Genomic DNA, 26,577 nt, shown 5'->3' on the forward strand with positions numbered 1-26,577 from the left:
TGTGAAAAGCAGAGATTTTTAAATGCTGTTCTGGAAAAGTAAGGAAATCATTTAAGATCTTAAAGAAATCAGAGGGGCTGCTAAGGAGGCATGAATGTGTGGGGAAAATAACCCTATAAATTACATCTGTCTAGGAGGCAACTTAAGATCACTTTTCTAAATGAAACATTTTAAAGGTATGATTAGCCATTATAAAGCTAACTGTCAGAATAAAATATTGGCTGCTTTTCAGATTAAGTATTTTATTGCCACAAGAATGTACTATTCAGGATGAATGGCTTGCATAATTCTCAGAAAGGTGAAAATAACTGAACAAGTTCTTCCATAAGCAGCAGAAGTGTCTCTTCTGCATGTTTAACCACTCCAACAGTGCGATACTTTCAACTCCTTCCCCTTCCCTCAAGGCAACCTCTCACCACTCCTCTCTTCTGCTACTGTCTGGCAAGACTTGTTATAGTCTTTTCTATGCACTGCATGTGCCAGCTGGCTCTTCAATACATACTGGCCTGATGGCAAGCCACCAATACTGTGAAACTTAGTATCTTCCACACTTTGAACCCTGAAAAGTTTAGTTAAAACTAAAAGGGGTAAAAAGTAGAAGGGAAGAATAGGAAAGGAATGAAAGGAGAAGAGAGAACAGTCAAACATAATAGTATAACCACATGGGCACCTGTACTCCATAGACCTGTCTCTCCCCAATGTATCTTCTGTAAAAATGTGTAAAAGAAATGAAGTTCTGTAATTTGGTATTTTCAGTGCTAAATGACACATTCAAATAAGCTATTGTATCAAGGACTTGTATACCACATTTGATACTTGTATGCCAGGTAGGTTACAACTGTAAGAGGACACTGTGATAAAGTGGCACCATTCATTTGCAAAATACAGAATCAGCCTCTAAAACAGTTACACAATAGTGCCCATGAGTCAAGTCAAGGTGGCCCATCTACACATTTACTGAACTGAAGAAAGGATGCAAATACATTTTCTGTAATTACAAATGCCACTCTTTCTTTTCCTCCTTACAGGTCCCTTCTTGAAGAATTTGGAATATGCCTCCTTGCACCAAATGAGTTATAAAGGATAGCACTTACTTCCTGAGTATTTAGTTAATTTTCTCTTTCCTTTTCAGAGACAGATACCTAGCTTCCCCAAGCCTTAGAAAGATTACTGTATCCATATTTTGGTCTGCAAATTTTCCTAGAAACTCTTCTAGTAGTCATAACTACAATATCAGCTAAATAAAAACACATAATCAAAATAATACTATTTTGGCCTCCATTGTCTTTGTTGCCTGCCTCCAGATGGGGAACAGAAGCACAAAATTCAGGACCAAAAAGTACACCCTAATTGTAGCCTTCCAAACTGAACCACATCAGATCTACTTGTAAAAAGTAAGTAGCTAGCTGCTTTTTGCCTGTACGCAGCAGTCATAACTTTTCATTGGTTCTGCAAATGAGACTGAAGGCCTCACAACAGGCTCTTAGCAAATAAAATACAAGTAAAAGCTGCTTCAGACTTCTTTTTTTTTTTTCAATGAACTCTAATTCTGACAGAGTGAAGGAAAGGTTAGTTCTCCAGGGCAGCATTTAAGTATCTTAACCATCAAGGTAAGACCAACAAGTCTTTTCTCTTCCGTTTGTACCTAACTCTTTCTGTACCACCCAGGTTTTGCAGCAAATGCAGTAGGAAGCTCTAGAGATAACCTATTTCTCTTACATATCCATGACTCACTCAACAGTATAGTGAAAGAAGCAGCATTCATAACAGGTTCATACCATGCAATAATCATGACACGAATTTTTGAACTGGTTCCAAGGAAGAATCAACAAACTGCCAACCAGTATGTGTGAGGTTGATACGAAACAAATTAGAAGAAGTTTCCATTAAAAACTGAATGACTGGACAAAACAGATAATGGGAAAGCTTTAATAAATGCATAACTTAATAAATTAATAAATGTAATAAATGCAAATAAATTTTAAAAATAAAACATGCTTTAATAAAGGGAAGTCATGGTTCTCAAATCTAGTTAAGTTCCTTGAAAGAGTTACCAGGCATGGCAGCAAGGTAGCTACAGTTGATAATATAAATCGATTTCCGAAAGGCTTTTGACAGACTCCTTTATCAAAGTCTTTCAAAGAAACAAAGCTACTATGGGATAAGATGTAAAGCTCTCAAGTGGATAAAAATATTGGTTAAAAGACAGAAAACTGGGGCCAGGAATAAAATATTAGTTCTCACAATTCACGTCACCAAGGGATTTCCCACAGGCATCTGGGCTCAGTTATATACCTGCCAATACACTGACATGTCAGATAAGTGATCCTAGGAAATGGAGGTGCAAAGTGAAATGGCAGGGTTTGCTGATGCTGCTAAACTATCCAAGGAATAAAACAACTGACTGTAACCTGCAGGAGCACCTCATGAGCAACAAGGCAAATGAAATTCAACACAGACTGCAAAGGAAAATACAATCCTAATTTAACATACTAACTGACAGACTCAGAATTGGTCTCTCAGAGGTGTACACAGCACCAAACCAAACCAAACTACAAAACCAACCATGTTCACCAAGCCTAGAGGTATCTCTTCTTTACTGAGAGCATGGTCAACTACTGGAACGGGCTTCCTACAGAGATGGTCGATGCCCCAAGCCTGTCAGTGCTTTAACTTTTGGTCAGCCCTGAAGTGGTCAGGCAGTTGGACTAGATGATCATTGTAAGTCCCTTCCAACTATTCTACTCTACTCTACTCTACTCTACTCTACTCTACTCTACTCTACTCTACTCTACTCTACTCTACTCTACTCTACTCTACTCTACTCTACTCTACTCTACTCTACTCACCAGCTGTTAAAAAGACAAACCAAATACTAGGAATATCTAAGTGATGAGTAGGAGATTCAGTGGAAATAATTATACCACTTCATAAATCCATCCCGCTGTGAATGATTCTGGGAAGCTCTACATAGCTTCGCTTCCCTTCTTTTTATTTATTTGAGAGAGACAGACATACATATACAATGAGGTCTCTCAAAACACAAGTAATAATGGAAAAGCTAATTAAGAAAAACTGTTCAACCTCTTCTTACACAAGAGCAAGGGGATATCAAGTGATATTGACAGGAGGTAGTCTCAAAACCAAAACAGCATAGTCTCCACTCTGCTGCGGGATATTGTGAATGCCAGATTTTAACATGGGTTCAAAAAAACAACTGAACAAGTTGATGGAAGAGAACGCCACCACAGGTGGATGACACTACTTCTCACTCAGAAGTCTGAGCAACAAGTCACTAAGTCCTCACAAAACATTTGGAAAAGTATCACTGTTGGCTTGTTCTAGCCTTACAGTCTTCACTAGATGCCTACTGCTGGGGACAGGGAAGGAAAACAGAAGAGACATCTGTTAAATGGACATGTAATGCACAGTTAGGAAGCACTAGCAGAATCAGAGCAAAACTATGAAGTTAACAGCATATACGCATTTTAAAGTCTTTTGTTTACAAATAAAAAAACAAAAAAGGTACAATAGTGTAAATATTGGCATTTTTGTTCACCAGCTACTTTGGAACTTTTAAATTAAATATGTAAGCTGCTTAAGCCTGAACTAATGGAGTAACCAGGATCATGTTGTGCCTCTCTGTAAATATAAACGCTGAACAGGAACGAATGCTGGGTTTGCCTTAGTATCGGCTAATCGTCCCAATTAAAATTCTTATTTCAGTCTTATTTCTTATTATTCTTACCTCAGTCTCCTACAGGCCATTTTCAGTCTCTACCACAAAGATTCTTTGCTCAGTTTGTCTTTGGTCCTTGCCATCTCTCTTCAGAGATCATTGCTACAGTGCCTTTCTGAGTCAGTCTACTCCAGCAAGTTCTTCACTTATTAAGTCCTTTTCATCTCTTGATTCATCCTCTTGAACTTGTCAGCTTTAGTTTCTCTATCTTACACAATGGATCTTTGTCAGGTACGTCACTGCACCAGCTGGTCCCCAGTTCCATTATTTTTGCATCTTAACTACCAATTTTTCCAAACTCATCCTCTCCAGTACCAATTTCTGCTAAGGGATCGAACACTGATTTGAAGGTTTATTCACCAGTAAGTCTCCAAATGGTAGTCTTTGATCGCTTAGCTATGATGCCTTCCTGGACAAATAAAAGCACAAGGGAGGCCAACATACTCCTCTCAGAAGAGGCAGAGGAACTGTCAGCACTTAAAATAGCTACTACCTCAAAAGCTGAGCTCCTAACGTATTCCTTCTTCCAGCAGCCCACAGCTTGACAGCATTTCCAGTGTTTATGTTACCTGTATGTAACCTACATTAAGCAGTAATGCACCTCACCGCTATGTTTGTATAACATATAACTGAAAAATTAGAAAAAAGTGTGTGTTTAAACTCATATACCCCAATAATGTCTATGACTTTATACCTATCTGCCAAAAGAAGCACATTTATACTGTGGCAAAAGGTTTGCTTATGTTATTCTACAGGATACCTGTAGCTAAGTACTAAAGTCAGCTGAAACCTGCCAAAAGAGTCCATAATCTACCAAGGATTTACAAACCCTAATTTTCAAGGGTCAGAATGGAAGCTGGTAAGAGAAAGGCAGCTATAGAAAAACAACTTCTTTTAACAACCGTATGTCAAAACTTCATTTATGTTGATTAGAGCAACAGTGAGAGGGATGCAGAGCCTCAGCTTACACTGCAGTGCAAACCACATCACAGAAGAAACACGTTCCTTCACTCTGCAAACTGTACATCTTACACATGAGTATGAATGCCAACAGCTGAACTGAGGTGGAGAACAGTCAGTATCAGGAACTGAGACCACTTGGAAGTGCTAAGGATGAAGCCTTCAGGGAATTATTATGGCAACTCTAGTCTATAGGAAGTAAATATTTGTCCAAGACTTATAACAGAAACTCAAGTGGATTTCAATAGTATAACACGAAATACTAGTTTGCTACAGTTGAGGTTTTGTTTCATTATTATTCCTAGATCTGTATGTGGACACTGATACAGCAAATTGGTAATATACTGTTAAAAGGTGGCACCTGAAAATGAGGCTCCTTGAGTATTCCAACCAATTCTGCAATATTTTCATCTTTATTTATTAAGGGACTGATGTCTTCAAGAATTTCATTCACCAGCTCCAGGTTGTTGTCACTGACAGCCTCAAGTTTAGAATCTTCCAGTCGCTCATGAGCCTGTAAGAATAAATAAATGAGACTATACTATAAATAAATTTCAAGTAGTTCCAATTTATAAACCTTTTAATTCATTTCTTGGTGCAACCTTTAGCAGGAAAGCCAGAAGAATTACATATAGAATAACCTGTATATTTTATCTTTAAAACTGCTGATTTTGCATGCTTAATTATGTGACCCAACAGACTTTATGAGCAGCACCTGTCAGAGATGCTGCTTATGTCCTTATTTCCTATAAACTCTATGCTATATACACCAAAGAGTTCTCTCCGAACAGTATAAGGCCTCAGATCTTTTCTGCTTCAGAACTCGGTACAAGTACGCCTTCTAGAAGGAGGAGAAAAAAGGAACTATGGAATCTGCTTAGAAAAAAAAATAGTCTGCAAGAGAAGCATTTACTCAGACTCCTCTCATTCAAACACCTTCAAAGCAGTAAATTCTAAAGGAAAGTCTGCATAACTAAAAGAAATTCTAAAGAAAAGTCTGCGGCAAAGGCGGCTAGCAGTATCCTGGGCTGCATTAGGAAGAGTGTTGCCAGAAGGTCAAGCTCTATTCAGCACTGGTGAGGCCACACCTGGTGTACGGTGTACCATTCTGGACATACTGGCGAGAGGCCAGCAAAGGGCCACAAAGATGATGAAGGGACTGGAGCATGTCACCTTTGAGAAAAGACTGAGGGAGATGGGACTGTTGAGCCTGGAGAAGAGAGGGCTTGGGCGGGGATCTCATCAACGTGTATAAATAACTGAAGGGAGGCTGCAAAGAGGACAGAGACATGCTCTTTTCAGAGGTGGCCAGTGATAGGACCAGAGGCAATGGGCACCAACTGAGACACAGGAGGCTCTGTCTGAACATAAGGCAACACTTTTTTGTTGCAAGGCTGACCAAGCACTGGCGCAGTTTGCCCAGAGGGGTTGTGGAGTCTCTCTTCTTGGAGATCTTCAGAAGCCATCTGGACATCATCCTGGGCAACCATCTCCAGGTGACCCTGCTTGAGAGGGTAGTTGGACCAGATGCCTTTCAGAGGTACCTTCCAACTTCAACCATTCTGTGATACTGTGATAACTTTTCATCTCTTTCTAGAGCTGTTCCTGCAAACGGAACCCTTTCCTAAACACTGCAGATACTTAAACTCATGGAAAGGAAGTTGTTTTGAGCTGCAAGAGAAATATCTTGAAAATCCAAATACTTACTTATTTATTACAGGCAGTGCTGTATCATAAAATTAGGAAATAAGAGGAGGCCAAAAATAACTAAGATTCTCAATGCATTCAATTCAGAGTTACTTATAACACCGTAGCAAAAAGAATTTCAAAAAAAGAACAATCGCTTTGGCATGTAAAAACACAAGAAATAACAACAGATATACTTGGGAGTCATCCATATATACTTCCCATATATATAATCTGAAGGTAGTCACAACACATCTACTGTCTTATTAGTGCTTTAAAACAGAAGTTAAAATAAAAAATTGCTAAAACCAGAAAACTTTGCCTCTTGAAATCATCTGAGTATTAAATTCTACTTCATATCTATAAAATGGTACTTCTGCAGGACTGATGATCTACCACTGGAAAGGCTAACTTAACATAGAGAAAGACATTTCAAACATTCCCCAACACCAACACACACAAACTGAATGACCATGATTACAAAGTCATAGGAAGCTCAGCACCTACATGCATTCTCCCTGATAAGGGAATGCTACTTTGTATATAACATGTTCAGTAAATAATATCCTTCTTTTAAAGTTTACTTCTTTTACAGCAAATACAAACATAAATCTATTGACTTTTAAACATACTCCAACTGCAAACCTTTATCAGATTAGAGAATATGGGTTACCTTCTTTCTCACACATTTTCTTTAAAATACTACCACTAACAGAGAGTACAATCTAAATGCAAATATCCTCACCCTTTGATCCAAAATCAAGGCCACGTACATACCGGGAAACAGAATGTTTATCAGTCAACAACCTCTGATCCTGTAATATGTTGGGGAGTAGCAAGATATGGAATGGTATGTTTAAAAAAAAAAAAAAAAAAAGGAAGAGCCAACTTAGATATTGCGATTATTTTTCTTTCAGTTCATCATTTCAGAAACAGTGACAGTGAAGTGAGTGTTTTGATTCATTCAATATTTATTATACTTGCCAAATGCTGAAATAGTAAGGCTTTTGCCTCCAATCTGATATCCTAAATACTGGACTCAGCGTTTATACATTACACCTAAGATGCTTCCTTGGCCTGGGGTAGGCATTTATCTGGTATGCTGTAGGCTATGCTACAATACTAAAAGCAATAGTGTGACTACAGAAAAGTTTTGAGGTCTGAAAGAATAGTTAACTATCCAGAAGAGAATTTTGATAACACAGTTCAGTAGCAAAACTGAGTAAAATTCCTGCATGTTCCAAATTCAACAATTGTTTTCAAAAAAGCATAACAACTCTAAAGGCTAGTTAGGATTGAGCATAAACCTCAGTAAATGACAAGAAAATGCATTTTACAGTGATTAGAGTTACTTCCCCTTTCCCCTACCACCCACCGAAGAATGGAAGGGTACAGTAAAAAACCCTATCTGAAAAAGATCTGTAATCACTACCATGATGCCTTTATTCTGGACAGAAAAAGTGTGAAATTAACTTAATGCAATTTGAAAAGATTAGCTAAACTTTGCATTGTAAAATATTATAAGCTTACTTCTTTGCTTGTTGCTTGCTTTTATTTTTTTAAGGATGGAAAAGAAAAAAAATAAGCTTGTATGGCTCGTGGCACATTTCCCTAAGTTTCTTTTTTTCCTTTTTGGAATACTCTACATAATGTTTACTCTTAATAACTGACTAATAAAGGAAAATGAAAAAGCATTTACGTTTCTGCCCTGGTCTGAAATGAATCTGCTTAAATAATCTGATCATCTCAGGGTCCTGAGAATTGCCTATTCTGTTAAAACTAGCTCTTCTAACAGAAAAACAAGTTTTATATATTTTTAGAGACAAATGGATATATATGAACTACATATACTTCGTTAAATGTGTTGTCGTTTTGATCTTGTCCTTATTTAGTTCTGCTGGTTAGGACTGAGTTTTTGGGTTTAATTCCAAAATAATTACAAATGAAAATATGAGTGAAGTCATGCCATATGAACACAATTAAAACCTTTCAGCATTCTAAATAAAGCAATTTTATAGTTAAGAGTCTGTTTCCATTACAAGCACTTTTTTACATCTGCTAGTCATTAAATTCTATATAATTGTAATTGGCCATTAAAACACAAATTCTTGATAAGAAGAAAAATGCTTTGCAATGGACATTTTCTTCATGATAAATACTAAATATGACGTATGCAGCACATACTGAAGTTGGAAACAACTCTAAGTAAGAAAATGCTTTTACTTACTCTAATAAATTTAATACACAAATCTTTCCCTCTGCTAGTCATCTCACTAGCAGATGAGACACAATCATTATTTCAAAGTTTATTACTATGCAATGTCTTCCACTTAAAACCAGTTTTTTTGAATGGCTAAACAGAAGTAAATTTTTATATGAATTCTTATGAGAAGTTTTCTTTTCCAGATCTGTATACCCAGCAAAATCCCTGCACAACAATCCTTTAGCTTTACAGACTACTGCATGCCTGCCCAGAGGGCATTGCTTTAGATGTCTACTCATATTAAAGAGACAGCTACATTTAAGTTAACTGGTTCTTCCTCATGAAAGGAGGTTATTTTTATGAAGTAAGATTAAGAAAGAGTATATGTTGTGAAATATAGAGTGCATCTCCTACATTTTAATTACAGAGTCCAAAGATTTTTTGTAAATATCACCGTACATATTTATAAATATGTACCATCTATAAAAAAAAGACTTGCATAATGTGAGACCAAAACTAAGGATAGCACATGTCTCAAAGAGCTGACAATCAAAGGTCCCAGTATTACTCTGAGACCCAGGAATGGGCATGGAGAGAATATTTCACTGGGCTGTTCAGAAAGACCTACTCAACCAAAGACAAAAAGAAAACTTGTTCACGCCATGGCGGAAAGAGGATATTGCTCTCACTTTTCACCTTTGGCAAAAATGCTAAAAGTCAGAAGGCATATGGGTTTTGCACACAACAGTGGTCATGAGACTACATTAAAACCAACTGCTTCTAATTTCACATATTTTCACATTGTCTTAATAAACAATTTTACCACATTATTTCTGGAGTTTCTGAATTTTTCTTCTTCCTCTAGACTCTTCTATGTAACATTAAATCAGCATGCACAGAAATTACATTATACCAAATCTTCGAGAACTCCTTCAAGTCTTTTAATAAGACATACTGTACATAAAAGTCATTGTTAATACCTCGATCCATACTCAAAGTTCACACAACAATTTAAGGATCAAAATATTCCCAGATTCTACTCAGAGCAGCAAGTTTAAATACCTTAGCAAGTGATCTTACAATAGGGTTTTCCATAATTCCTTTAAGAAAAATCAGGTCTATTTCTTCAGCGCCCGTTGATGTCGGCAGATCAGTCAGGTTATCCAGGACCTGCTGCATGGCTGCTGACAAAACAAAAACAAAAAGTAAGTACTGCCCAAAATAGGCTTGCATAAATAGCAAAAGCTCTGGGAAACACCACAATATTATCTTTTTATTATTTATCTTATTATATTATTTTATTAATATTTATTAATATTTATTTATTAATATTTATTAATATTAAGCAGCCAACTACATCTACTGAGACCAAGTGGACAGAATGGAAAAAGAAGGGGTTTTTAGTTGTATGAAAGGTGGAAATAAAGGATCTATCCAAATCCTTATCATCACGATCAACTTAAATCCACGCCCAGCACATTCCTTTCAGGATTCACTACTACTTCAAGACTGAAGAAAACAAACAAGCATAAGCTATGTATAAGGTATGCATAATCTTCCAGTGACAGTTCTGACATATTGCACTCAGCACTAAGCGTAGATGGTGCAGATGCTAACACCAACCTGGCACCACAACACACTGCAATGGAAGTATATCCTAGAATGCGAAACATATTGTGCCTGCCCAGTACCCTCAGTGGACATTTTCCTGGTTATCTACTGACTCACAGGGAGAACTGCAGCAACTTGGGTGAGAGGGAACAACAGTGCCCAAGAAAAAGTCAGAATATCCCACCATCACAGCTGTCCTGTCCCGTGAAGTCACTGAGGTGAGTGATGAGAATTTATTTTATAACTGTGTGCTTCAATCCTCCCATTTCAGATAAAGCTGAGCAAAACAGATCTTTCTTGTTAGACAACAGGTTCAGTATGTTCACACATTAGAGAGTTCTTGCGCATCTGGGGACGTGTGCAGCAGCCCTTAGCAGGGATTATATCAGCTAGCCCTGAGCTTTGCAGAGATGAACATGTGCCAGCTTAGGCTAAGCAGGAACAGGGGCACCCTTGGAGATAGTTATGATGTTCTTTGCAAAGTAGATGGTCCTTCTTTTCCTGTTTTCCAACATGCAACTAAATATTCTTATCCCACAGTATTATCTTAGAAATGAATAACCTATACTGGTCTTGTTTCTAACTGTATTGTTTTAAACTCCTGCCAAGTTATATGTGTATGGTCAAATAGACACAAGGACAGGTATACTTTAAAAAATCTTCTGTTGAGATCCCCAACAAGCTGAAAAGCACTCAAAAAACCACTGCGTACTGCAAAGCTCCGCATGTTGCATAGCAGCATATATGAAGAAAATTAGAAAGCCTATATGCCCCTTCTCCCACACAGGAATTTACCCTTAACTTTCCTCACTGCTTTATAATGAAAGCTATTATGAAACACTGCACAGTAACAGAACAAACAGCATTTCTCAACACCTACTTTCCAATTTCAATTCTTTCCAGAAAATTCCACCCAAGAAAAAATTTCCTGGCCATTCTTTCTGTCAAGTGGAACTGACTTTTCAACAATCAGATCGTCTTGTGTGCCACATTTTAACTACAGTAGTGTGTGTCAAAAGACTGCATTTTTTAAAAAAATATGTTTTAACCATACTTCTCGCTTTCCAAAAAGTGAATCTTCTGTGAAACCATGAGTAGGAGGGAAAATGACACTTTATGCTTTCAGATTTTGAAGCAATACTATTTCTACTTTTTTTAATAGACTAAGTGCCGCTAGCAATCACACATTACGTAAAGTCACCAAATCAAGCTGTAAATAGTTCACATCTTCGTCAGGCTAGGTATGTCCTATATCTTGACTAGCTCACCTGCAGATGCAACTGCCTTGTTTCACATTTTCTCAACTCCTAGTTATAGATTGATGACTCTTAATGCAGTTATGCAAGCTTTAGTATGTGCAGAAGTAGACATGTTTCTAGCCAACTTACGTAGTGTACTAGGTGCTGCATAAATACTGCAAGTGTTATAATAATAAGCTTTCTTTACATTTTTACCAGTTATGTAAATTGTTTTTAAGGGACTTCAGGTTAGCACTTTTGTTCTTATAAATAATCTGAGTAAAAATGTAAAGCTTCCTTCAGGTCAAAGCATACATCTCAACTACCAGTTGCAATCCCAGCACTTGATGCTGACAGAGGCGTGCATAATAAAAGACATTCCTTATATATCTCCATGTTAATAAGCTGTTTCTTGCATAACCCTTTCAGAATTCTGCTTATCTTAGAATGATCAAATGTTCAGATTAATACACATTAAGCTTCACAAGAATGACTTTCAAGCTTTGTGAAGCTAGACAGGATATTTTCATCTGAATATTTTATTTAATAAAGGTTCCACAAATTCTAGCATCAAAACTGCTTCAGTATATTTTAGCATTCTTGGAAAGCAGCAATCACCTTTATCAACATGCAGAGTTCAAAAAACTCACAAAGGCAGACTTGCACCCCAGGTGATCAAAACCAAAACCAGCTGTTTTCAGAAATAACTTCTTGCTGTGCACCTGATGGCTGCTTTCCTTCATGGCACAACCACCACGGCAAGTGTCATCTTAGCGATAAATAGCATTGCCTCAACATTAGAAAGAAAATCAAAAAGGACAAAAAGGCAGGCATATGTAAGTTGGGATCAGGCACCTTTACTCACCTTGGATTGTCTACATTTAAACACAATGTGGGTCTCTACTGCCTCAGTGTAGCTAGTTCCCCTTCTTAAAGGAAAGACCTTTCTAAGTAGTTGAAAAAAAAAAATAATACTGCTAAGTACCCCCTTATTTTAACAAGCTAGAAGGTTAAGTAAAAAACTTTTAGCACAGGAGAAAGCTTTAAGAAGCTTCAACAAAGTCTTTGTACCTGTTACCTAATACATGGTAACCGAAAACTAGAGCAACATTTATGTGCTTCACTGTGTTTACATGCTTCACAGTGTTTCACTGTTTTACATTCACCTGGCAAAAAAAAATTCAGAACATGACCAAATGTTAGTTTTCAAAAAGTTATCAGGAGCATCTTCCAACAGGAATTATTTCAGCTGGTTTACTTAAAAAGAATATACAACAATACAGGGGTACTTTTTGTAGCACACTAGACTAAGCACTTTAGTTTCAGCATTTTACATTTATTATGCAAGTCACAGGCCAGCTTCAAACGTAGTTCCCGTTTAATATGAAATGCTAATATTTGCTCACATGCGAAAACAGCTTTGAAAGTCTAAGCAACATATTGACCTACGTATGCCTTAGGAATCCATATGTGTACTTTCAAACAACTTGATTTATCCAAAGACAATTTAAGGGGGCAGGGAAGACACTTTGGTAAATGTATTTTTTATTTTTTATTTTTTTTTAATGTAACTATTCAACAGGCTTTTGTTTGTTCATTTCTAGGGGAGAAAAACTTATTAAAATACAAACAGCAGGAGATATGTTGTTTCCAGGCTTAATTATAATGACCTTTCAGAATAATGTAGATACACATGGAATTTCAAGTAGTAGTCTTTAAAACAATTTCACTTCTTTCTTTCCTGGGGCAAAGCCACCTTAGCTCTTCTAGAAAAGTATCTTTGAGCAGCAGGAATGAAAGCTGAAGATGTAAGTCCTCACGTAGGAAAGTTTTACTTAAAAGATCAGGTCCTATCAAGCAAGAAACAGATAGAGCTAAGGAGTTCAGGGACTACCAGATCTATATACCCTATCAGAAAATTGCCTTTTGAGCCTCCAATCTCTTCTCTGGCAAATCTGCCCTTTAAACGTTGACAGAAGTTACTCACTGTGGGTAGGGGGGACAGGGGGAAGACCTGTAGAACTTATATGTAAGTCCAGCATACAAGAACTAAGGACTACAGTGAACAAACCGCATAAACCCGATTGTCAGGAGTGCTCCTTATTGTTGAATACTTTGGTGCCCAATAGAAAGAAAATGTGTGCTTTTCCTTCAGTGGATAATTAATTGGGTCTCTCTTGCCCCATCTTTTAGAGGAAACTGGCAAGAACATACTAGCTTTGAGAGCTCTACCATGCACCACCTCCTCTCTCTGAAGACAAGCCTTTTTCTATATTCAAAGACCCATCTGGGTAAAATTTTAAATTCTCATCGCAACAAGAAAGGATTTGCTTTTGTGAGGGCAGCTTGACCTAGGCATGGGTGACCACAATGGTTAACAAAACCATCTAGGAACACACACATCACAGGAAATACACATTGACAACGGCTTCCAGACAGAACAGGAGGAACTGAGCAGCGTGCATCCTGATGCATAACAATACAGAAATCCTACTTACTAATGCAAAATTTTTTAAATAGAATTGACTCCTCCTAGTTCACATATAGCTCTTCAAACAACCAAAGGATGCTCCAAAGGTTTAATCTACATACTGTACCTTACAACAATAAATTCAGATCAAACAGAAGTTAAAGATACTATGATAACTCTTCTCTTGTATTTGTAACAAAAAGACAGGTTTTCACCATGCTCTCAACTGTGACTCTTCTATTAAATCTGATTTTATTCTTTCTTTCAGTGCCTAATTCTTGTCTACATTAATTCTATGTAAAGGAAAGAGGAAGCATACATTTAAATAAATTTTCCAGATTTGCAGACAGAAGACAAATGTGTCACTCACTGGGGAAAATTAAAGCTTTCCAAAGTGAATACTTTGCACAATTTTATTTTTAGCTCAATTTCATTTTATTAGTCTTCAAGGTTACAAATTAACAGGAATGAAAAGAAAATTATACATAAGATATTTAAACAAACATATGTATATTTATTTCCACATGACATACTCATCTGGATAGGAAGGTATAACAAATACCTCAAGGACTGTTGGTGAGGCTGGTGCTTCACACAAAGTCTAGAAAGTTAGATTAAAATCTTGTCACACACACAAACTTTGGAAACAATTTCTCATGTGATTTAAAACCTTTTCAAGAGGGATACATCCAAAAGGAAAGTTTCACAAGACACCCGATATGCATAGACAAAAGAAGATTCATTTGTAACTCATACAGCCCTTAACCAATGACAGCTGCATAAATTTTTTTCATTTGTATTCATGTTTTAAAAAAATTTGTTTATGCTTTAACATAAGGCAAAAAGTTATTTTGTATTGGCCACTTCTTTCCCCAGTTATAAACTGTAACATTTTTGGCAGCATGTAACAATTAGGTCTGAGAAAAGGAGCACCTATGAACAAATTAAGATTCTGAGCTAGTACAGATAAGTTCATTTACTAACAGACTATTGACCAAGAATATGTGAAACACTGACAAAGCCCTCTGTTACTGTTAAAGTTTCAGAAACCAGGTTTTAAGATAGAAGTCTCTGGGAAAGCATTATGCAGTGAGCACATACAACATTATGTTTGCGTTTTCACAGTCAGCAACTGTATTCATTGAGCAGAGACTGCATTTAGAAATACCTTCAGAGAAGTGCTATAAACGCAATGCACAACTGCAGTTTAGCCCCTCTGCTCCTCTACGATACGCTACAAATCAGTTACACAATCCCATACAAGCTGTGCCTACGTTGCTCACTGTAGTAGGGAACGATACTTCGGCTCTCCAGCATCTAAAGGCTTTGCATCTACATCAATGTGAGGTTTTATCCAGGCTATTCAAAAATAACTGCCAAGCAGAGAGTGTTGGGCCAATGCAGCCATAACCCTATTGATTGCTGCCTTAACTCAAGTATTTCTGGGCAGCAGTCCACTGTAACATCATGTAGGCACATTTTCTAAACAGGACTCCTTCCTCATTCAGTGAATACAGTGGACTTCCTCTAGAAAGACAGTACAACTGCTTAATGAAGAAAGCTGCTGTCTGTGGCATGCATACTTTACTGACTGCAGAAATGAATAGCATATATGACAGCAAATTAGTAATGGAAGGAGGAAAAGTTTAATTTATAAGAATGAATGCTCTCCTGAATATTCAAATTCTATCCACTGAATTTTTGCATGTCGAAAAGAAATAACATAAATGCTAAGAAGTGTTTACTAATTCTTTACTTCATTTTCTCCAAGCCTCCTGGCAAGCGAAGATTGAGCTAATTTAGCATAACTATAATTAGAAGCTCTAGCAGTCCCTAACCTTATCTAGCCTAGCTCAACTAAATCTTACATGCCCATTTTTCTTCATGACTCTTAAGGTCACAAAAGCTATGGGGAAGAGCAAACAACCCTTCCCTGTCCTGAACACTGTAGCCACGCTTCTTTCAGGCTGTGAAGTTTGTCTAAAAAAAGATGAAGCACATATTTTCTGATGAACAGATGGACCTCACAGCTGCATCTTTTGGAAAGAAAAGCACTATTTTAAAATTATTTCAGCAAAGATAAAAAGGGAGCAAATCATTACATCTCCAAAACCAGCTGAATTAAAAGGTTAAATCTTACTTGGATACATATCTCATGACCAACGATAAGATATTGATAAGAGATACACTAAAATCCCGTACTGAGGAAATTCTGTTAGGCTTTTCTTTCTTAAAGGACTGTGAAGAAAAAGATCCCAATTGTAAAGTACAAAGGCAATTAACTTGATGCTCACTAACTAAGCTTGAGGTTTTGAAGATAAGCCTATACAGGTGTTAAATATTACCAAGTTTCCAGACTTCTCTTAATTAGAGAAAGACTGATGCAAGCTTCAGGCACAGATGATGATTAACTGAGGAAGCATACACATGCACACGCACAAATATGCTGAATGTGTCTTTTATGAGAAGCTTCTCTTTGTCAGATAATGGTTTAAATCGTACAGGTCTAAGCCCACAGTTGAAAGTTCTCTGCAGCAAACAAATGGTAGGACAGCAGAAACCTGCCTGGTGATTCCTCTGTTGTAGTCTGAGCCACCTAATGAAACTGCTTCTTCATTACGGTATTTGTGCACACTGGAAGAGGCAGGAGGGCTTAAGATGCCTTCTGAAAGGTTCAGGGCACGCAATTATTTGAAAAGAGAATTCACTTTTCCATTTCTCTGCTGAAATAGTTTTCATGCTCCACTAAAAAAGTAGCATTTCTTACTGAATTACAGCATAAACAACTGTTTAAGAGTTATCAGTTAAAATAAAAGATTATGAAAAAGTAAACATTTTCCTCCCAGGGGTACATTCAGGAAAATAACTGGATCAAGTTATGAAAGCTTAACTTAAGTGGGAAGGTTACCCACAAGGTTTCTAATCCGAACTCATGCTCTAAGAAGGGACAGCTATGACAGCACACCACATTGCTCGGGGCTTTACCCATTAAAGTCTTGAAAACTTCCCAGGATGGACTACACAACTTCTCTTGGCAACCACTTCTACTACTTCCTAATGATGAAAAAGGTTTTCCTTACCTACAGTCTGAATTTCTCTTGCTTCCTTTTATGTCATTTGTCTCTCATGCTCACTGGAACAGGTTGTCCACAGAAGCTGTGGGGTCTCCATCCCTGGAGATATTCCAAACCTAACGGACACAGTCGGGTTGATTCTGTATGAGCAGGGGGATTGAGCCAGATGATCTGAAGAAGTCTCTTCTAACCTCAATGATTCTGTGATTCTGTAATTATTTCCTGGTATCCTTCATTCAGATAGAAAGCATCACTCACTACTATTACTCTTCTTGAAATTTGCTATATAAGCTTTCATACCATGTAAATACTACCTTTAAATAAATACTGGAAACTCATATTGATCCTAAAAGACAGAAATCTCCACTCTTTCTGTAACACAGAAGGCCCCAGTTTAAACCCATAAATACCACTGGCTCAATTACAGGTGCCTGCGCTTCTCCAGGGCAACTCAAGCAATACTGAAAAAGTTATGCTATGAGTGGTCGTTTTGAGCTCAACCTAAGAATTTTCACAGCATTTAAGAAAAAAAAAAAGAGCAGACCTATGCCTCCAAATAATTACTTTATGAATTGATACTAAATCGCTAATATGCTGCTTTACAGCTTCTAAATACTGCTCATCAGAAGCTTAATAACTACAGTAAATCTTTGCTGAACTGCTGAACATCACCACTGCCAGTTGCCAACAAATAAACAAATTTACTTCCATGGCTTCTGAAAACGTCACACATTGCTGTAAATAGATGAAGCTCTTGCTGTAGCTGACTATTTGCATTAGTCGTCCTAAAAGGTCATACTAAGGAGCCAAATTTTGAAACCAGTTCCATTTCCCCTCTAAACTGTGTATTGTACAGTTATGATAACATACAGCTTAAAGGAAACCACTACTTTTCCTCTTGCTATTACAAACGTTTATATGTTGCCATTTGGAAGAAATAACCTTTGAGGAGATCTTTGAAAACACTTTAAAATGTAAGCATTTCTCTGTACCTGCCAAGCTGCACAAATCTGGAGACCAAATAGTCCAGACACTGAAGAAATTATTAAAAAGTGTTTAAGTAATCCAGAAATCTAAATCTATTGGAGGCAGTGAAGGTCAGTGGAAAGAAAAGGAGATATTCTATACTTTTGAAAGCCTCTACCTATAAATCTAGACAAGTAGGATTGTATACATAAAAGCTTCCGTTGTAGGAAAAACTTCAAGTGTTCCAAGAGGGGAGAAATTAAAAACAGAATTGTGCCTCAAATTACAAGCAGCAGTTGCATTTGAAATAAAATACAGAAGGAATTTAATGCAAAAGCTTCAACTACCATACAGCACAAACTGGAGCATGAAAAAGCAAGTCAACTAAAAGCTTTTTTAAAAAGGCCGAATTATTTCTTTCCTTTTTTTATTAGTGTCCATACTTTTCAACAACAGATGTTAGGAACGTATGTTCTGATGTCACACAAAGATTACTGTACTTTAAATGACTACTAACATATGCCCCAGGAGAAATCTCAGTTTTGGTGAACAAAGCCTATATACCCTTAGTACTTCAACTACTTTAGTACTTCAAGTACTAATGGATATTTTAAAACTAATTTTTAAATGAAGGCAACATGCATTCAGTGGATATGCAGTCTAAGATACTACTTTGTACCCAAAGTTTCAGTACAAATTCAACAAGTTTCAGGACGTATTCTGTACTCCACTCAACTTATACAACAAGCTGAACTTACTAGATCACATCGATCATCTTCCCTGGTATTTTACAAGTAACAGCTGGATGAAGAAACTTGTATTCTCTGCAGTCACATATACAGGCAATTAATTCCAGTAACTATGAAGTCCAAAATGCCAGCATAACAGATGCAACAAAGTAAGTTCAGCTTTTGAAGGATGCCTTTCTCTCTATCTTAATTTTTCAGGTCTAATATGCACCCTTCCAGATGAATCAAAGCTTTGTATCTCTGTATTTCCATCACAGAACTCAAAATTATTTATCTGTTGCAGGGTGACAGAGCCTGAAGACAGCATAACTGACAAAATACGAACAATGTAAGTAAAGACCACATTTATATACCCAGGAGCAAGTTATGTGTAACAAAAAAATAGTTCAGGTTGGTGTACCAATTTCTTGGTGGAAAAGTTGAGGTGAAGTCATGCAGAACCATCTATACAATTTTATCCCATTGAGAACTTTATCTTAAGGCCAATTGTACATCAATGAAGATCCTAAATCAGATCCCTTCTTCACACAAGTACTAAATTTACACCTGAAGAGAAAATAGTAAACACCCTTCCAAAGGGAAAGGGGAATTCCACTTTAAGTGTTAGGTGGGTTCATCTTGTTACTGGTCTCCAATCCACATTGTTATAGTGGATAAAGAAGAGCAGTGGAACTTCCAAGTTGTATGTGCTGCCTCACTTCTCAGAACAGGGACTCAGCAGCAACAAAACAGGAGGTTCAAGTTCTGTTATGAACATGTTTCTTCAACCATTTGCACTTCCATCTAGGCACACTATGCAGGCATATTTTCAAAGAAGAAAGTTAAAATTCACAGATTGTGAAGTACTCTACTGTCAGCAGTTACAGAGCTTTTCTGTAACTTGCTTGGGTACGTCTGCAAACAAGACAAGGTACTTCCAATACACAAATCAGATACCCTACTGCATAGCAAAGTAACAACACTCTGCACCTCCAGAGACCCACGATGAATCTGATCACTAGAGATCTTGCTGGTTCCACTGGAGTTTGCATCTCAGGGGTGCTTGCATCCTTCCATCTGAAAGCACGTGATGACTCAACACAGCACCAGTACGAAATCATTTAAAAAAAAAAATCCATATTTCAGATACGTGGGCTTTTTATTAATCTTGGTTAATACGAAATTTAGCTTAAACAATTCTTTCTGTTGTTTTTGAATTCTGAGCAATTCTTTCTGCTCGCTGTTCTTGCTCCAAATTATTTACAGCTAGCAAACAACACCTCAAAGAGGTTAATTTTCTGCCCTAAAGAGGCATAAAATTTCTCTTGCCTCCTATACTAATTGGGAAATAAGCAAGCCTGGCATAATTCTCTGCACCTCTTCCAGCCTGCACCTTTCCTCAATAGGGACAGTCAGAATTGTGCAAAGTATATCAGACAAAAGTCCCATGAGTGCCTTGCACAGCACCATTAATACTTCCTTTTCTACTGATTCAGATAGATCATGAGATGTATTTTGACTTTCTCAGTTATATTATACTGTCAGCTCAATCTACTGGCCTGCCACAAAAGAATATAATAGATAATTTTGAGCCTCTGCCTACTCCAAACCTTAAGTTTGTAGCTGAACAAAGTGTCCTCTTCCTTAAGTGCAAAACACTACATGTCTGTTTGCTCCCACTGCTATTACTCTAGGCTTCAAATCAGTTTTTGGCACTTTGGTTTTGATCCTCTTTTGCTTCAGTGAAAATATTTAGACAATGAATTTCACCAGAAACCACCTTTCATCCAGATATTACTGCTGCTTGTAATACTACCTCCTTCTACAGCTTTAAGCCTAGTGGACACTGAGGAATTCTAACTATTACGAATTTTATGAAGGGTTTTGATATTGAGTGATGTAAAGCTCTATTAACATATTCTCAGCCTTATTTCATAACAACAGCAGAACGCTTTTTTAAATGAATGCATCTGAAGAACCACTTCCGAAATCTGATTGCCCCATTATGATGCAGCCACTCCAAAACCTACACCTATGTCCTTTTTATGCACACATTTATATTAACATTTCATGTATGCCCTGTTTCAGATCTCTGTTATTGTGAAGTATTTAATTATCACTTCCAACCCAAAACATTGGAGTACTTAAATTAGATCAGCATCAATGCAGACAAAAATATTTTTATTTGAGATTCTATTACAGAATCTGCACAAGCATTTGAAGATTGCTCAATAAATTGATGTCGTGGTTTAACGCCAGTCAGCAACCAAGCACCACACAGCCGCTTGCTCACCCCCTGCCCCTATGGGATGGGGAAGAGAATCTGAAGAGCAAAAGTAAGAAAATTCATAGGTTGAGGGAAGACAGTTTAATAACTGAAATAAAATAAAATAATAAATTGTAATGAAAAGGGAAACAATGAGGGGAGAGGACCAAAACCCAGGAAAAACAAGCGGTGTCACCACTCACCACCCACCCACCGACACCCAGCACAGCCTCAAGCAGCAACCACTGCCCCCAGGCCAACTCACCACAGTTTATACACTGAGCATGACACCATATGGTATGCAATACCCCTTTGGACAGTTGGGGGTCAGCTGTCCTTGCTGTGCCCCCTCCCAGCTTCCTGTGTACCTGGCAGGGCATGGGAAGCTGAAAAGTCCTTGCCTTAGTGTAAGCACTACTTAGCAACAACTAAACCATCATTGTGTTATCAACATTATTCTCATGCTAGATCCAAAACACAGCACTACACCAGCTGCGAGGAAGAAAATTAACTCTGAGCCGAAACCAGGACAATTCATATGCAGAAAGCTGAAATGCAAGATAGCAGGAGTACAAAATAAACTGAAGCACTTTAGAAAAGATTTAGACTATCTCAACACATAATTTAATAAAACGGAAAGTGATTCTAATTTAAAATAGAAAATATATTTGACTATTATATGACTATTATATCTACCCCATTTTTCTAGAAGGAAAAAAGACCCACCATGCAAAACTTCCATAGGGAAGTTTTCAGTTAATTCAGAGTCTACTTAATTTCATTGGAAGTTTTCCTCTGCATTACAACTTGCAAGTGAAAAATTTAAGACAGGAGTGAAAATGCAAAAATTACAAAATGTAAATGAAATTATCTCTGGCCTAAGACCTCAGTTTTCAATTTTACATGATCATCTAGTACATTTTCCAGAAGTTTCATTTGAAGTTCATTCCTAAACTCTAATGTTCCCACTTCCACTAAAATAATCCCTCTTATGGAAGCAACCCCCATCTCTGCCCAAACTAACTTATTAGGAAGCTATAAAAACAAGTTGCTAAATTAACAATGGTATAGTTCAGGGTGACTTTTGCAACAGAAAAAAAAAAACCTAAAATGTTTCTTTACTACCCTTGTCATATGATGCTGTTCTTATTTACTCTGAAGGACACGAGGTAAAGCCTTACCTACAAAGATAATTTACCAAAACACAGTTGGAATGTTAGTAGTGATGTAGTGGATAGAAAATGGCTTTTCCAAATTAGTTTACAGAACAACACTGCTGATGTTTTTAAATGGTGAAAAATACCACATAAAACCTTTGTACTTTAATACAGGAGATGGCAAAACTTCATAGCATGTTAAATGCGTACTTGATGTGCATGAGTTCCCAAAATGCATCCTGGTCACTTCCCAAGTAAGAGACTCTATTCTATACTCTTATTTTAATGTAACACAGTCAAGGTTTACAAAATCACCTGTTCTTTATCCTTAACAGTTACCTTCCTTTAGTCCCTTGAAGAACCCTGGAAAAGGACACTCAGATTTTGAAGGGAACTGAAAAACTCCCTGAAACAACACCACATTTAATCATGTGTTTCATCTCCCAGACTACTTCCCCGCAATATGCTGTCAGGATTTATTTAGGATCACAAATGCTTAATTAAAGTGGGAAATTAATTTCAATGTAAGAATATCTGGGCACAATAACAGTGGAAAAAGTTACTTCTAGTGCTCTTGGGACTGCTTGCATTAAAAACCACATGTTTTTAAGAAAATTACTTCTTCAAATGTTCACTTTGAATGTTCACCACCTTCACTTTCAAGTCAGTTTTGAACTTACTGCTGTGAACACTGAATGACAATGTTGTGTTTTATGAGGTGGACTCAGACACAGAAACAGCAAAGGGTACCTTCAAAATGATATTTTTTGCTTGTACCTGTGATGCATACTGGCAAGTTCAAAATTTTGTACTCTATTTCCTTAGAATACCAAGTTTGGTTTCACTGAGCATTGCCTAAGAACAACTGAATTTTCAGTCATGTACTCTGTCACCCCAACTGAAGCAAAACCAGAGAACTTTTAGAGTAAAGGCTTACAGTGAATAACTTGTGATCAAATAGTTACAAGTTTTTTAATTAAACAATTAGTTTTAAACATCTTTCCATTCAACTCTTCTTTTGGAAAGTGGGATACTAGATGACAGAAGCTCAAGGACTTAACTGAAACTTCAGCGTAGTGGAAGGGCTGCAGTAAAAGATGGGAGTATAGTTCATGCCCAGAAATATAATGATCAGCTCCATATATAAACAAAAATCCTGCTTCCAACAACTACTGATGGCTTCATTCCCAATGTCCAAAGAATGTGCTTAAATGAAGTACAGCTTACTACCTGAACTAAAGATTAAGTGGGAAGTTAGAAACATGTTATATGCCCAGATATAATCTGCTGCTATTGTACCAAGCCCATACCAGATGACATGAAAGCATGCAGAGCCTAAGAACTGCTGCACTGGAAGGCAGTCATCCCACTTCAATTTACTTCTCTTCTTTGATAGCAGTAACTATTCAAGTACATACTTCTAGTCACCCACATTGCAGAAATCACTCCCTCAACTACTGTTGCACAAGCCAAGTTCTGCAGATCTTCACCTAATTTCTTTTTTTCAAAAGAAATTCTGGCAAATACAAAGACAGACGAACTTTTCTTCTTGGACAGTTCACACCACTGCAAAACTTAACCAAATAATACAGTCTGTCAAGGCTTTTTATCATTTTCTGAGACAGGTAAATTGCTGTAATATCTGAAAGCAGAAATGTTTAAAACTACAACTTTTACTCACATTTCATTATCTCTTTTATAACATGTTTTCTTGTAAACATGAGGCCATGATGGAACTTGTCTTTTTGAGTGCATCTGAAACACGAGAAAATCTAAAGAGGGGAAAAAATTAAACAAATTTTAAGATCATTTCTTTCTAGACTCCAAACTGCAATTGCTGTTTCTTAGAAGCAGTTCATACATATCCTCATTTGATAACTCTGCAATCCCATTTAGGGTGAAACAATAAAAGCCACCAACTCTCTTGGTTTTGACCCAAGTCCTTTGTCCTATTCCTTCCCCCACTGCTTGGGGATCTCAGAGAAAGGGATGGGAGAAGAGAAGAGGAAGATATTTGTACAAGCAACACCTGACTAAGGCAAGAACCTCATTGATTTTTGACAATGGAACGTCTCAGATCTGCACAAGTTTCTAGGCCTAGTTACTTGGGTATCAGTAGTCAGAATTACTTAGAATTTAAAGCCGTCAACAGAAAAAGAAGTGGAAAGGACTCTCAAAACAGCCTATTAAAGTCCTCCCGTGTACAATCAGAAATGGCAGGTTAAGGACCATGATTCTTCTCCATCCCCCGCCTTGGAATTCCACTGCAATAGATAAATAATTCCATGTTTCAGCTTTTCCACAAGAAGGTTTTATGAAGTCTGGGTCCTGACCTGGAAAAGAGTAATTGCTTTGCCAACCGTTTTCACCATGGCAGTTAAGAGGACTGTCTCATCACACTAAATGAGTTCTGAGAGCAGTCAGTCCCATCCACAGTAGTTTCTGCTTATTATACTCCCCATTAAATTCCTCTTTACCAGAGAAGTATTGGGCCTGAGAGATATATCAAAAGGGAACAACGTACCCTCCTATAGATAAATTGGTTCTTTGGACACAACTAACTTTGAGACTGCAGAATAATTTAACATGAAGTTACCCTCAAGTTCCCAAGTGAACTTAAAAGGGCAACGATGTCTTCTTCCGCAATGCTAAGATAGCCAACAATTTCTGTGTGTTACAAGGTCAGAAAAACATTCATGACATTCATAGTGGCAACAGAGAACACAAGTACTATCTCAGCAGACAGGTCGTACAGCACACGCAAGGTAGTACAAATCAAGTAGACAGAGTAGTCATTGACTCATGCAAACTCAGCACTGAAGCTAAATGGCCACATTCTTCCTCATAATTTTGAAAGGTCTGAAACAAAGCATAGTCTGATGAAAAGGAAATTAATCTGTTTAGTTGGTCTTTAATAATCAGCTCTATTTCTTTCATTTTCCACCACAATGTTCCTGGAGGCATGCCCAAATCTCAAGTGAAATCTTGAGTCTACTTTGACTTTTTGAATACCCTGTCTGTTAACGTGGCCCCCAGCATACCTGCACACATTGCCATGTGGTGCAAGAACAAGTATTATACTCAAGACAGAATCTTGTCATCTGTCTCTCCTCAAAGAGCAGCTGAGATTTTCAAGCAGCCCACGTCAGCTACATGGATGTGCAAAGCTGCAAGGTAGCATGCTGAGCTTGCTTTTTGGTCCAGCTGGGAGGGGAAACAGCTTGTGAAAACAGATATAAAGTAAACCATATGCAAGGCGACTGCCAGAACGCCTGTCCCTGGACAGATCCAATGGCACACTAACAAAGGCACAAGCCCAGCAGCCTGTTCATAGCCAGGCAAGCACTCACTGGATTGCTGGTCCACCTACAAGCGTTACGCTGCACATAGAGATCAATTTGAAGTACCAGATCTTCATGTTGAAACTTCCTTTGGAATACTCAATATGGAAGAGACCTTAGTGATAATAATAGCACACTGCTTGGAAAGGTTTCTTGTTTTTTTTTTTCCTTCATATAACATCCTTCCCATAAATCAAGCTTACTGGTGGCACCAAGTATTCCTCTACAAAAACTTGCCATGATAGCAAGTAGCAATGACACTTGATCCCATAAGAAGGAATTTGTATTCAATGACTGAAGCAGTTGAAACATGAAAGAAGCTTTCTCAATTGCAGAAACTCTGCCAGAGTTTCTGTTTTTCTACACCGTGTCAGGATTTAAATACCACATCACTTCTCAGTATAAGTCTTCAGACCCAGACAAGCCAACTTTCACACAGAAGGAATCAACACTTACTTTTTAATACCAGAGAGACTGGTTTGAATGAGCTCCTGCCATTAGTTCAAGAAAGAAGCCAAGTCTCTGTATTTAAAAATTCTGTTCTCAAATTAATTACCATCCCCCTGTCCAGAACAATGGACCTCAAGGGCTATGAAGGAAAAAGATACAATCAAGCATGCATCACTTTGGCTTGACATAGGATTCAATTATGGCTGAAAGGGTAGAGAATTAAATAGTCTAATGACAAATTTTTAATATAAATTCAAAGTACTTGAAATTCACAATGCAATTACATAAATTTCACATGTGCTTGAAACTGTGATTTTCCCGTGCTTAATAAATGAATTGTTAGCATATTGAACAAGTTTAAGCAGAATACACCAAGGAGTGTTGTAATTTCCTGGTCTCGCGTGCCTGTTACACCTTCCTTGCTCTGACAATACCTGTAAACCATACTCTGGCTCCATATAACTCCCCTTGATGCATATCACACATACATACTTGACTACAAGATGGGAAAGAAGTATAGGAAGCAACTGGACATGTAGATACCCAAACTTAAGACTGGGCGCATGAACCAGGATTCCGAAACAGCAATTCAGATTTTCACTAGCAGCAATAAATTGAGTTTTGTACCAATGGATTTCACACCTCTTCAGATTCGTGAGGTGTCAGTCTTCTCTGTTCCTACAGGTAG

At 37.4% G+C, this 26,577-nt stretch overlaps 1 protein-coding gene across 6 annotated transcripts in view; it reads right to left on the reverse strand.

Moving 5' to 3' along the window:
• Positions 1–26,577, reverse strand: part of PALS2 (protein associated with LIN7 2, MAGUK p55 family member) — a 62,232-nt gene that overhangs the window by 20,776 nt on the left and 14,879 nt on the right. For 2 of the 6 annotated variants that reach the window (XM_064444418.1, XM_064444422.1), the window contains 2 exons: positions 9,651–9,769; positions 5,061–5,213 (listed from right to left, as the gene is read on the reverse strand). In XM_064444418.1, the coding sequence (XP_064300488.1) occupies positions 5,061–5,213; positions 9,651–9,767 (270 nt within the window). In that variant the 5' untranslated portion in view covers positions 9,768–9,769. Of the gene's footprint in view, positions 1–5,060; positions 5,214–9,650; positions 9,773–23,779; positions 23,871–26,577 lie in introns of all 6 variants that reach the window. The other 4 variants (XM_064444419.1, XM_064444421.1, XM_064444417.1 and 1 more) reach the window with 3 other exon arrangements.

Source organism: Phalacrocorax carbo, chromosome 2 (genome assembly GCF_963921805.1).
Source record: "Phalacrocorax carbo chromosome 2, bPhaCar2.1, whole genome shotgun sequence".
Taxonomy (NCBI): Eukaryota; Metazoa; Chordata; class Aves; order Suliformes; family Phalacrocoracidae; genus Phalacrocorax; species Phalacrocorax carbo.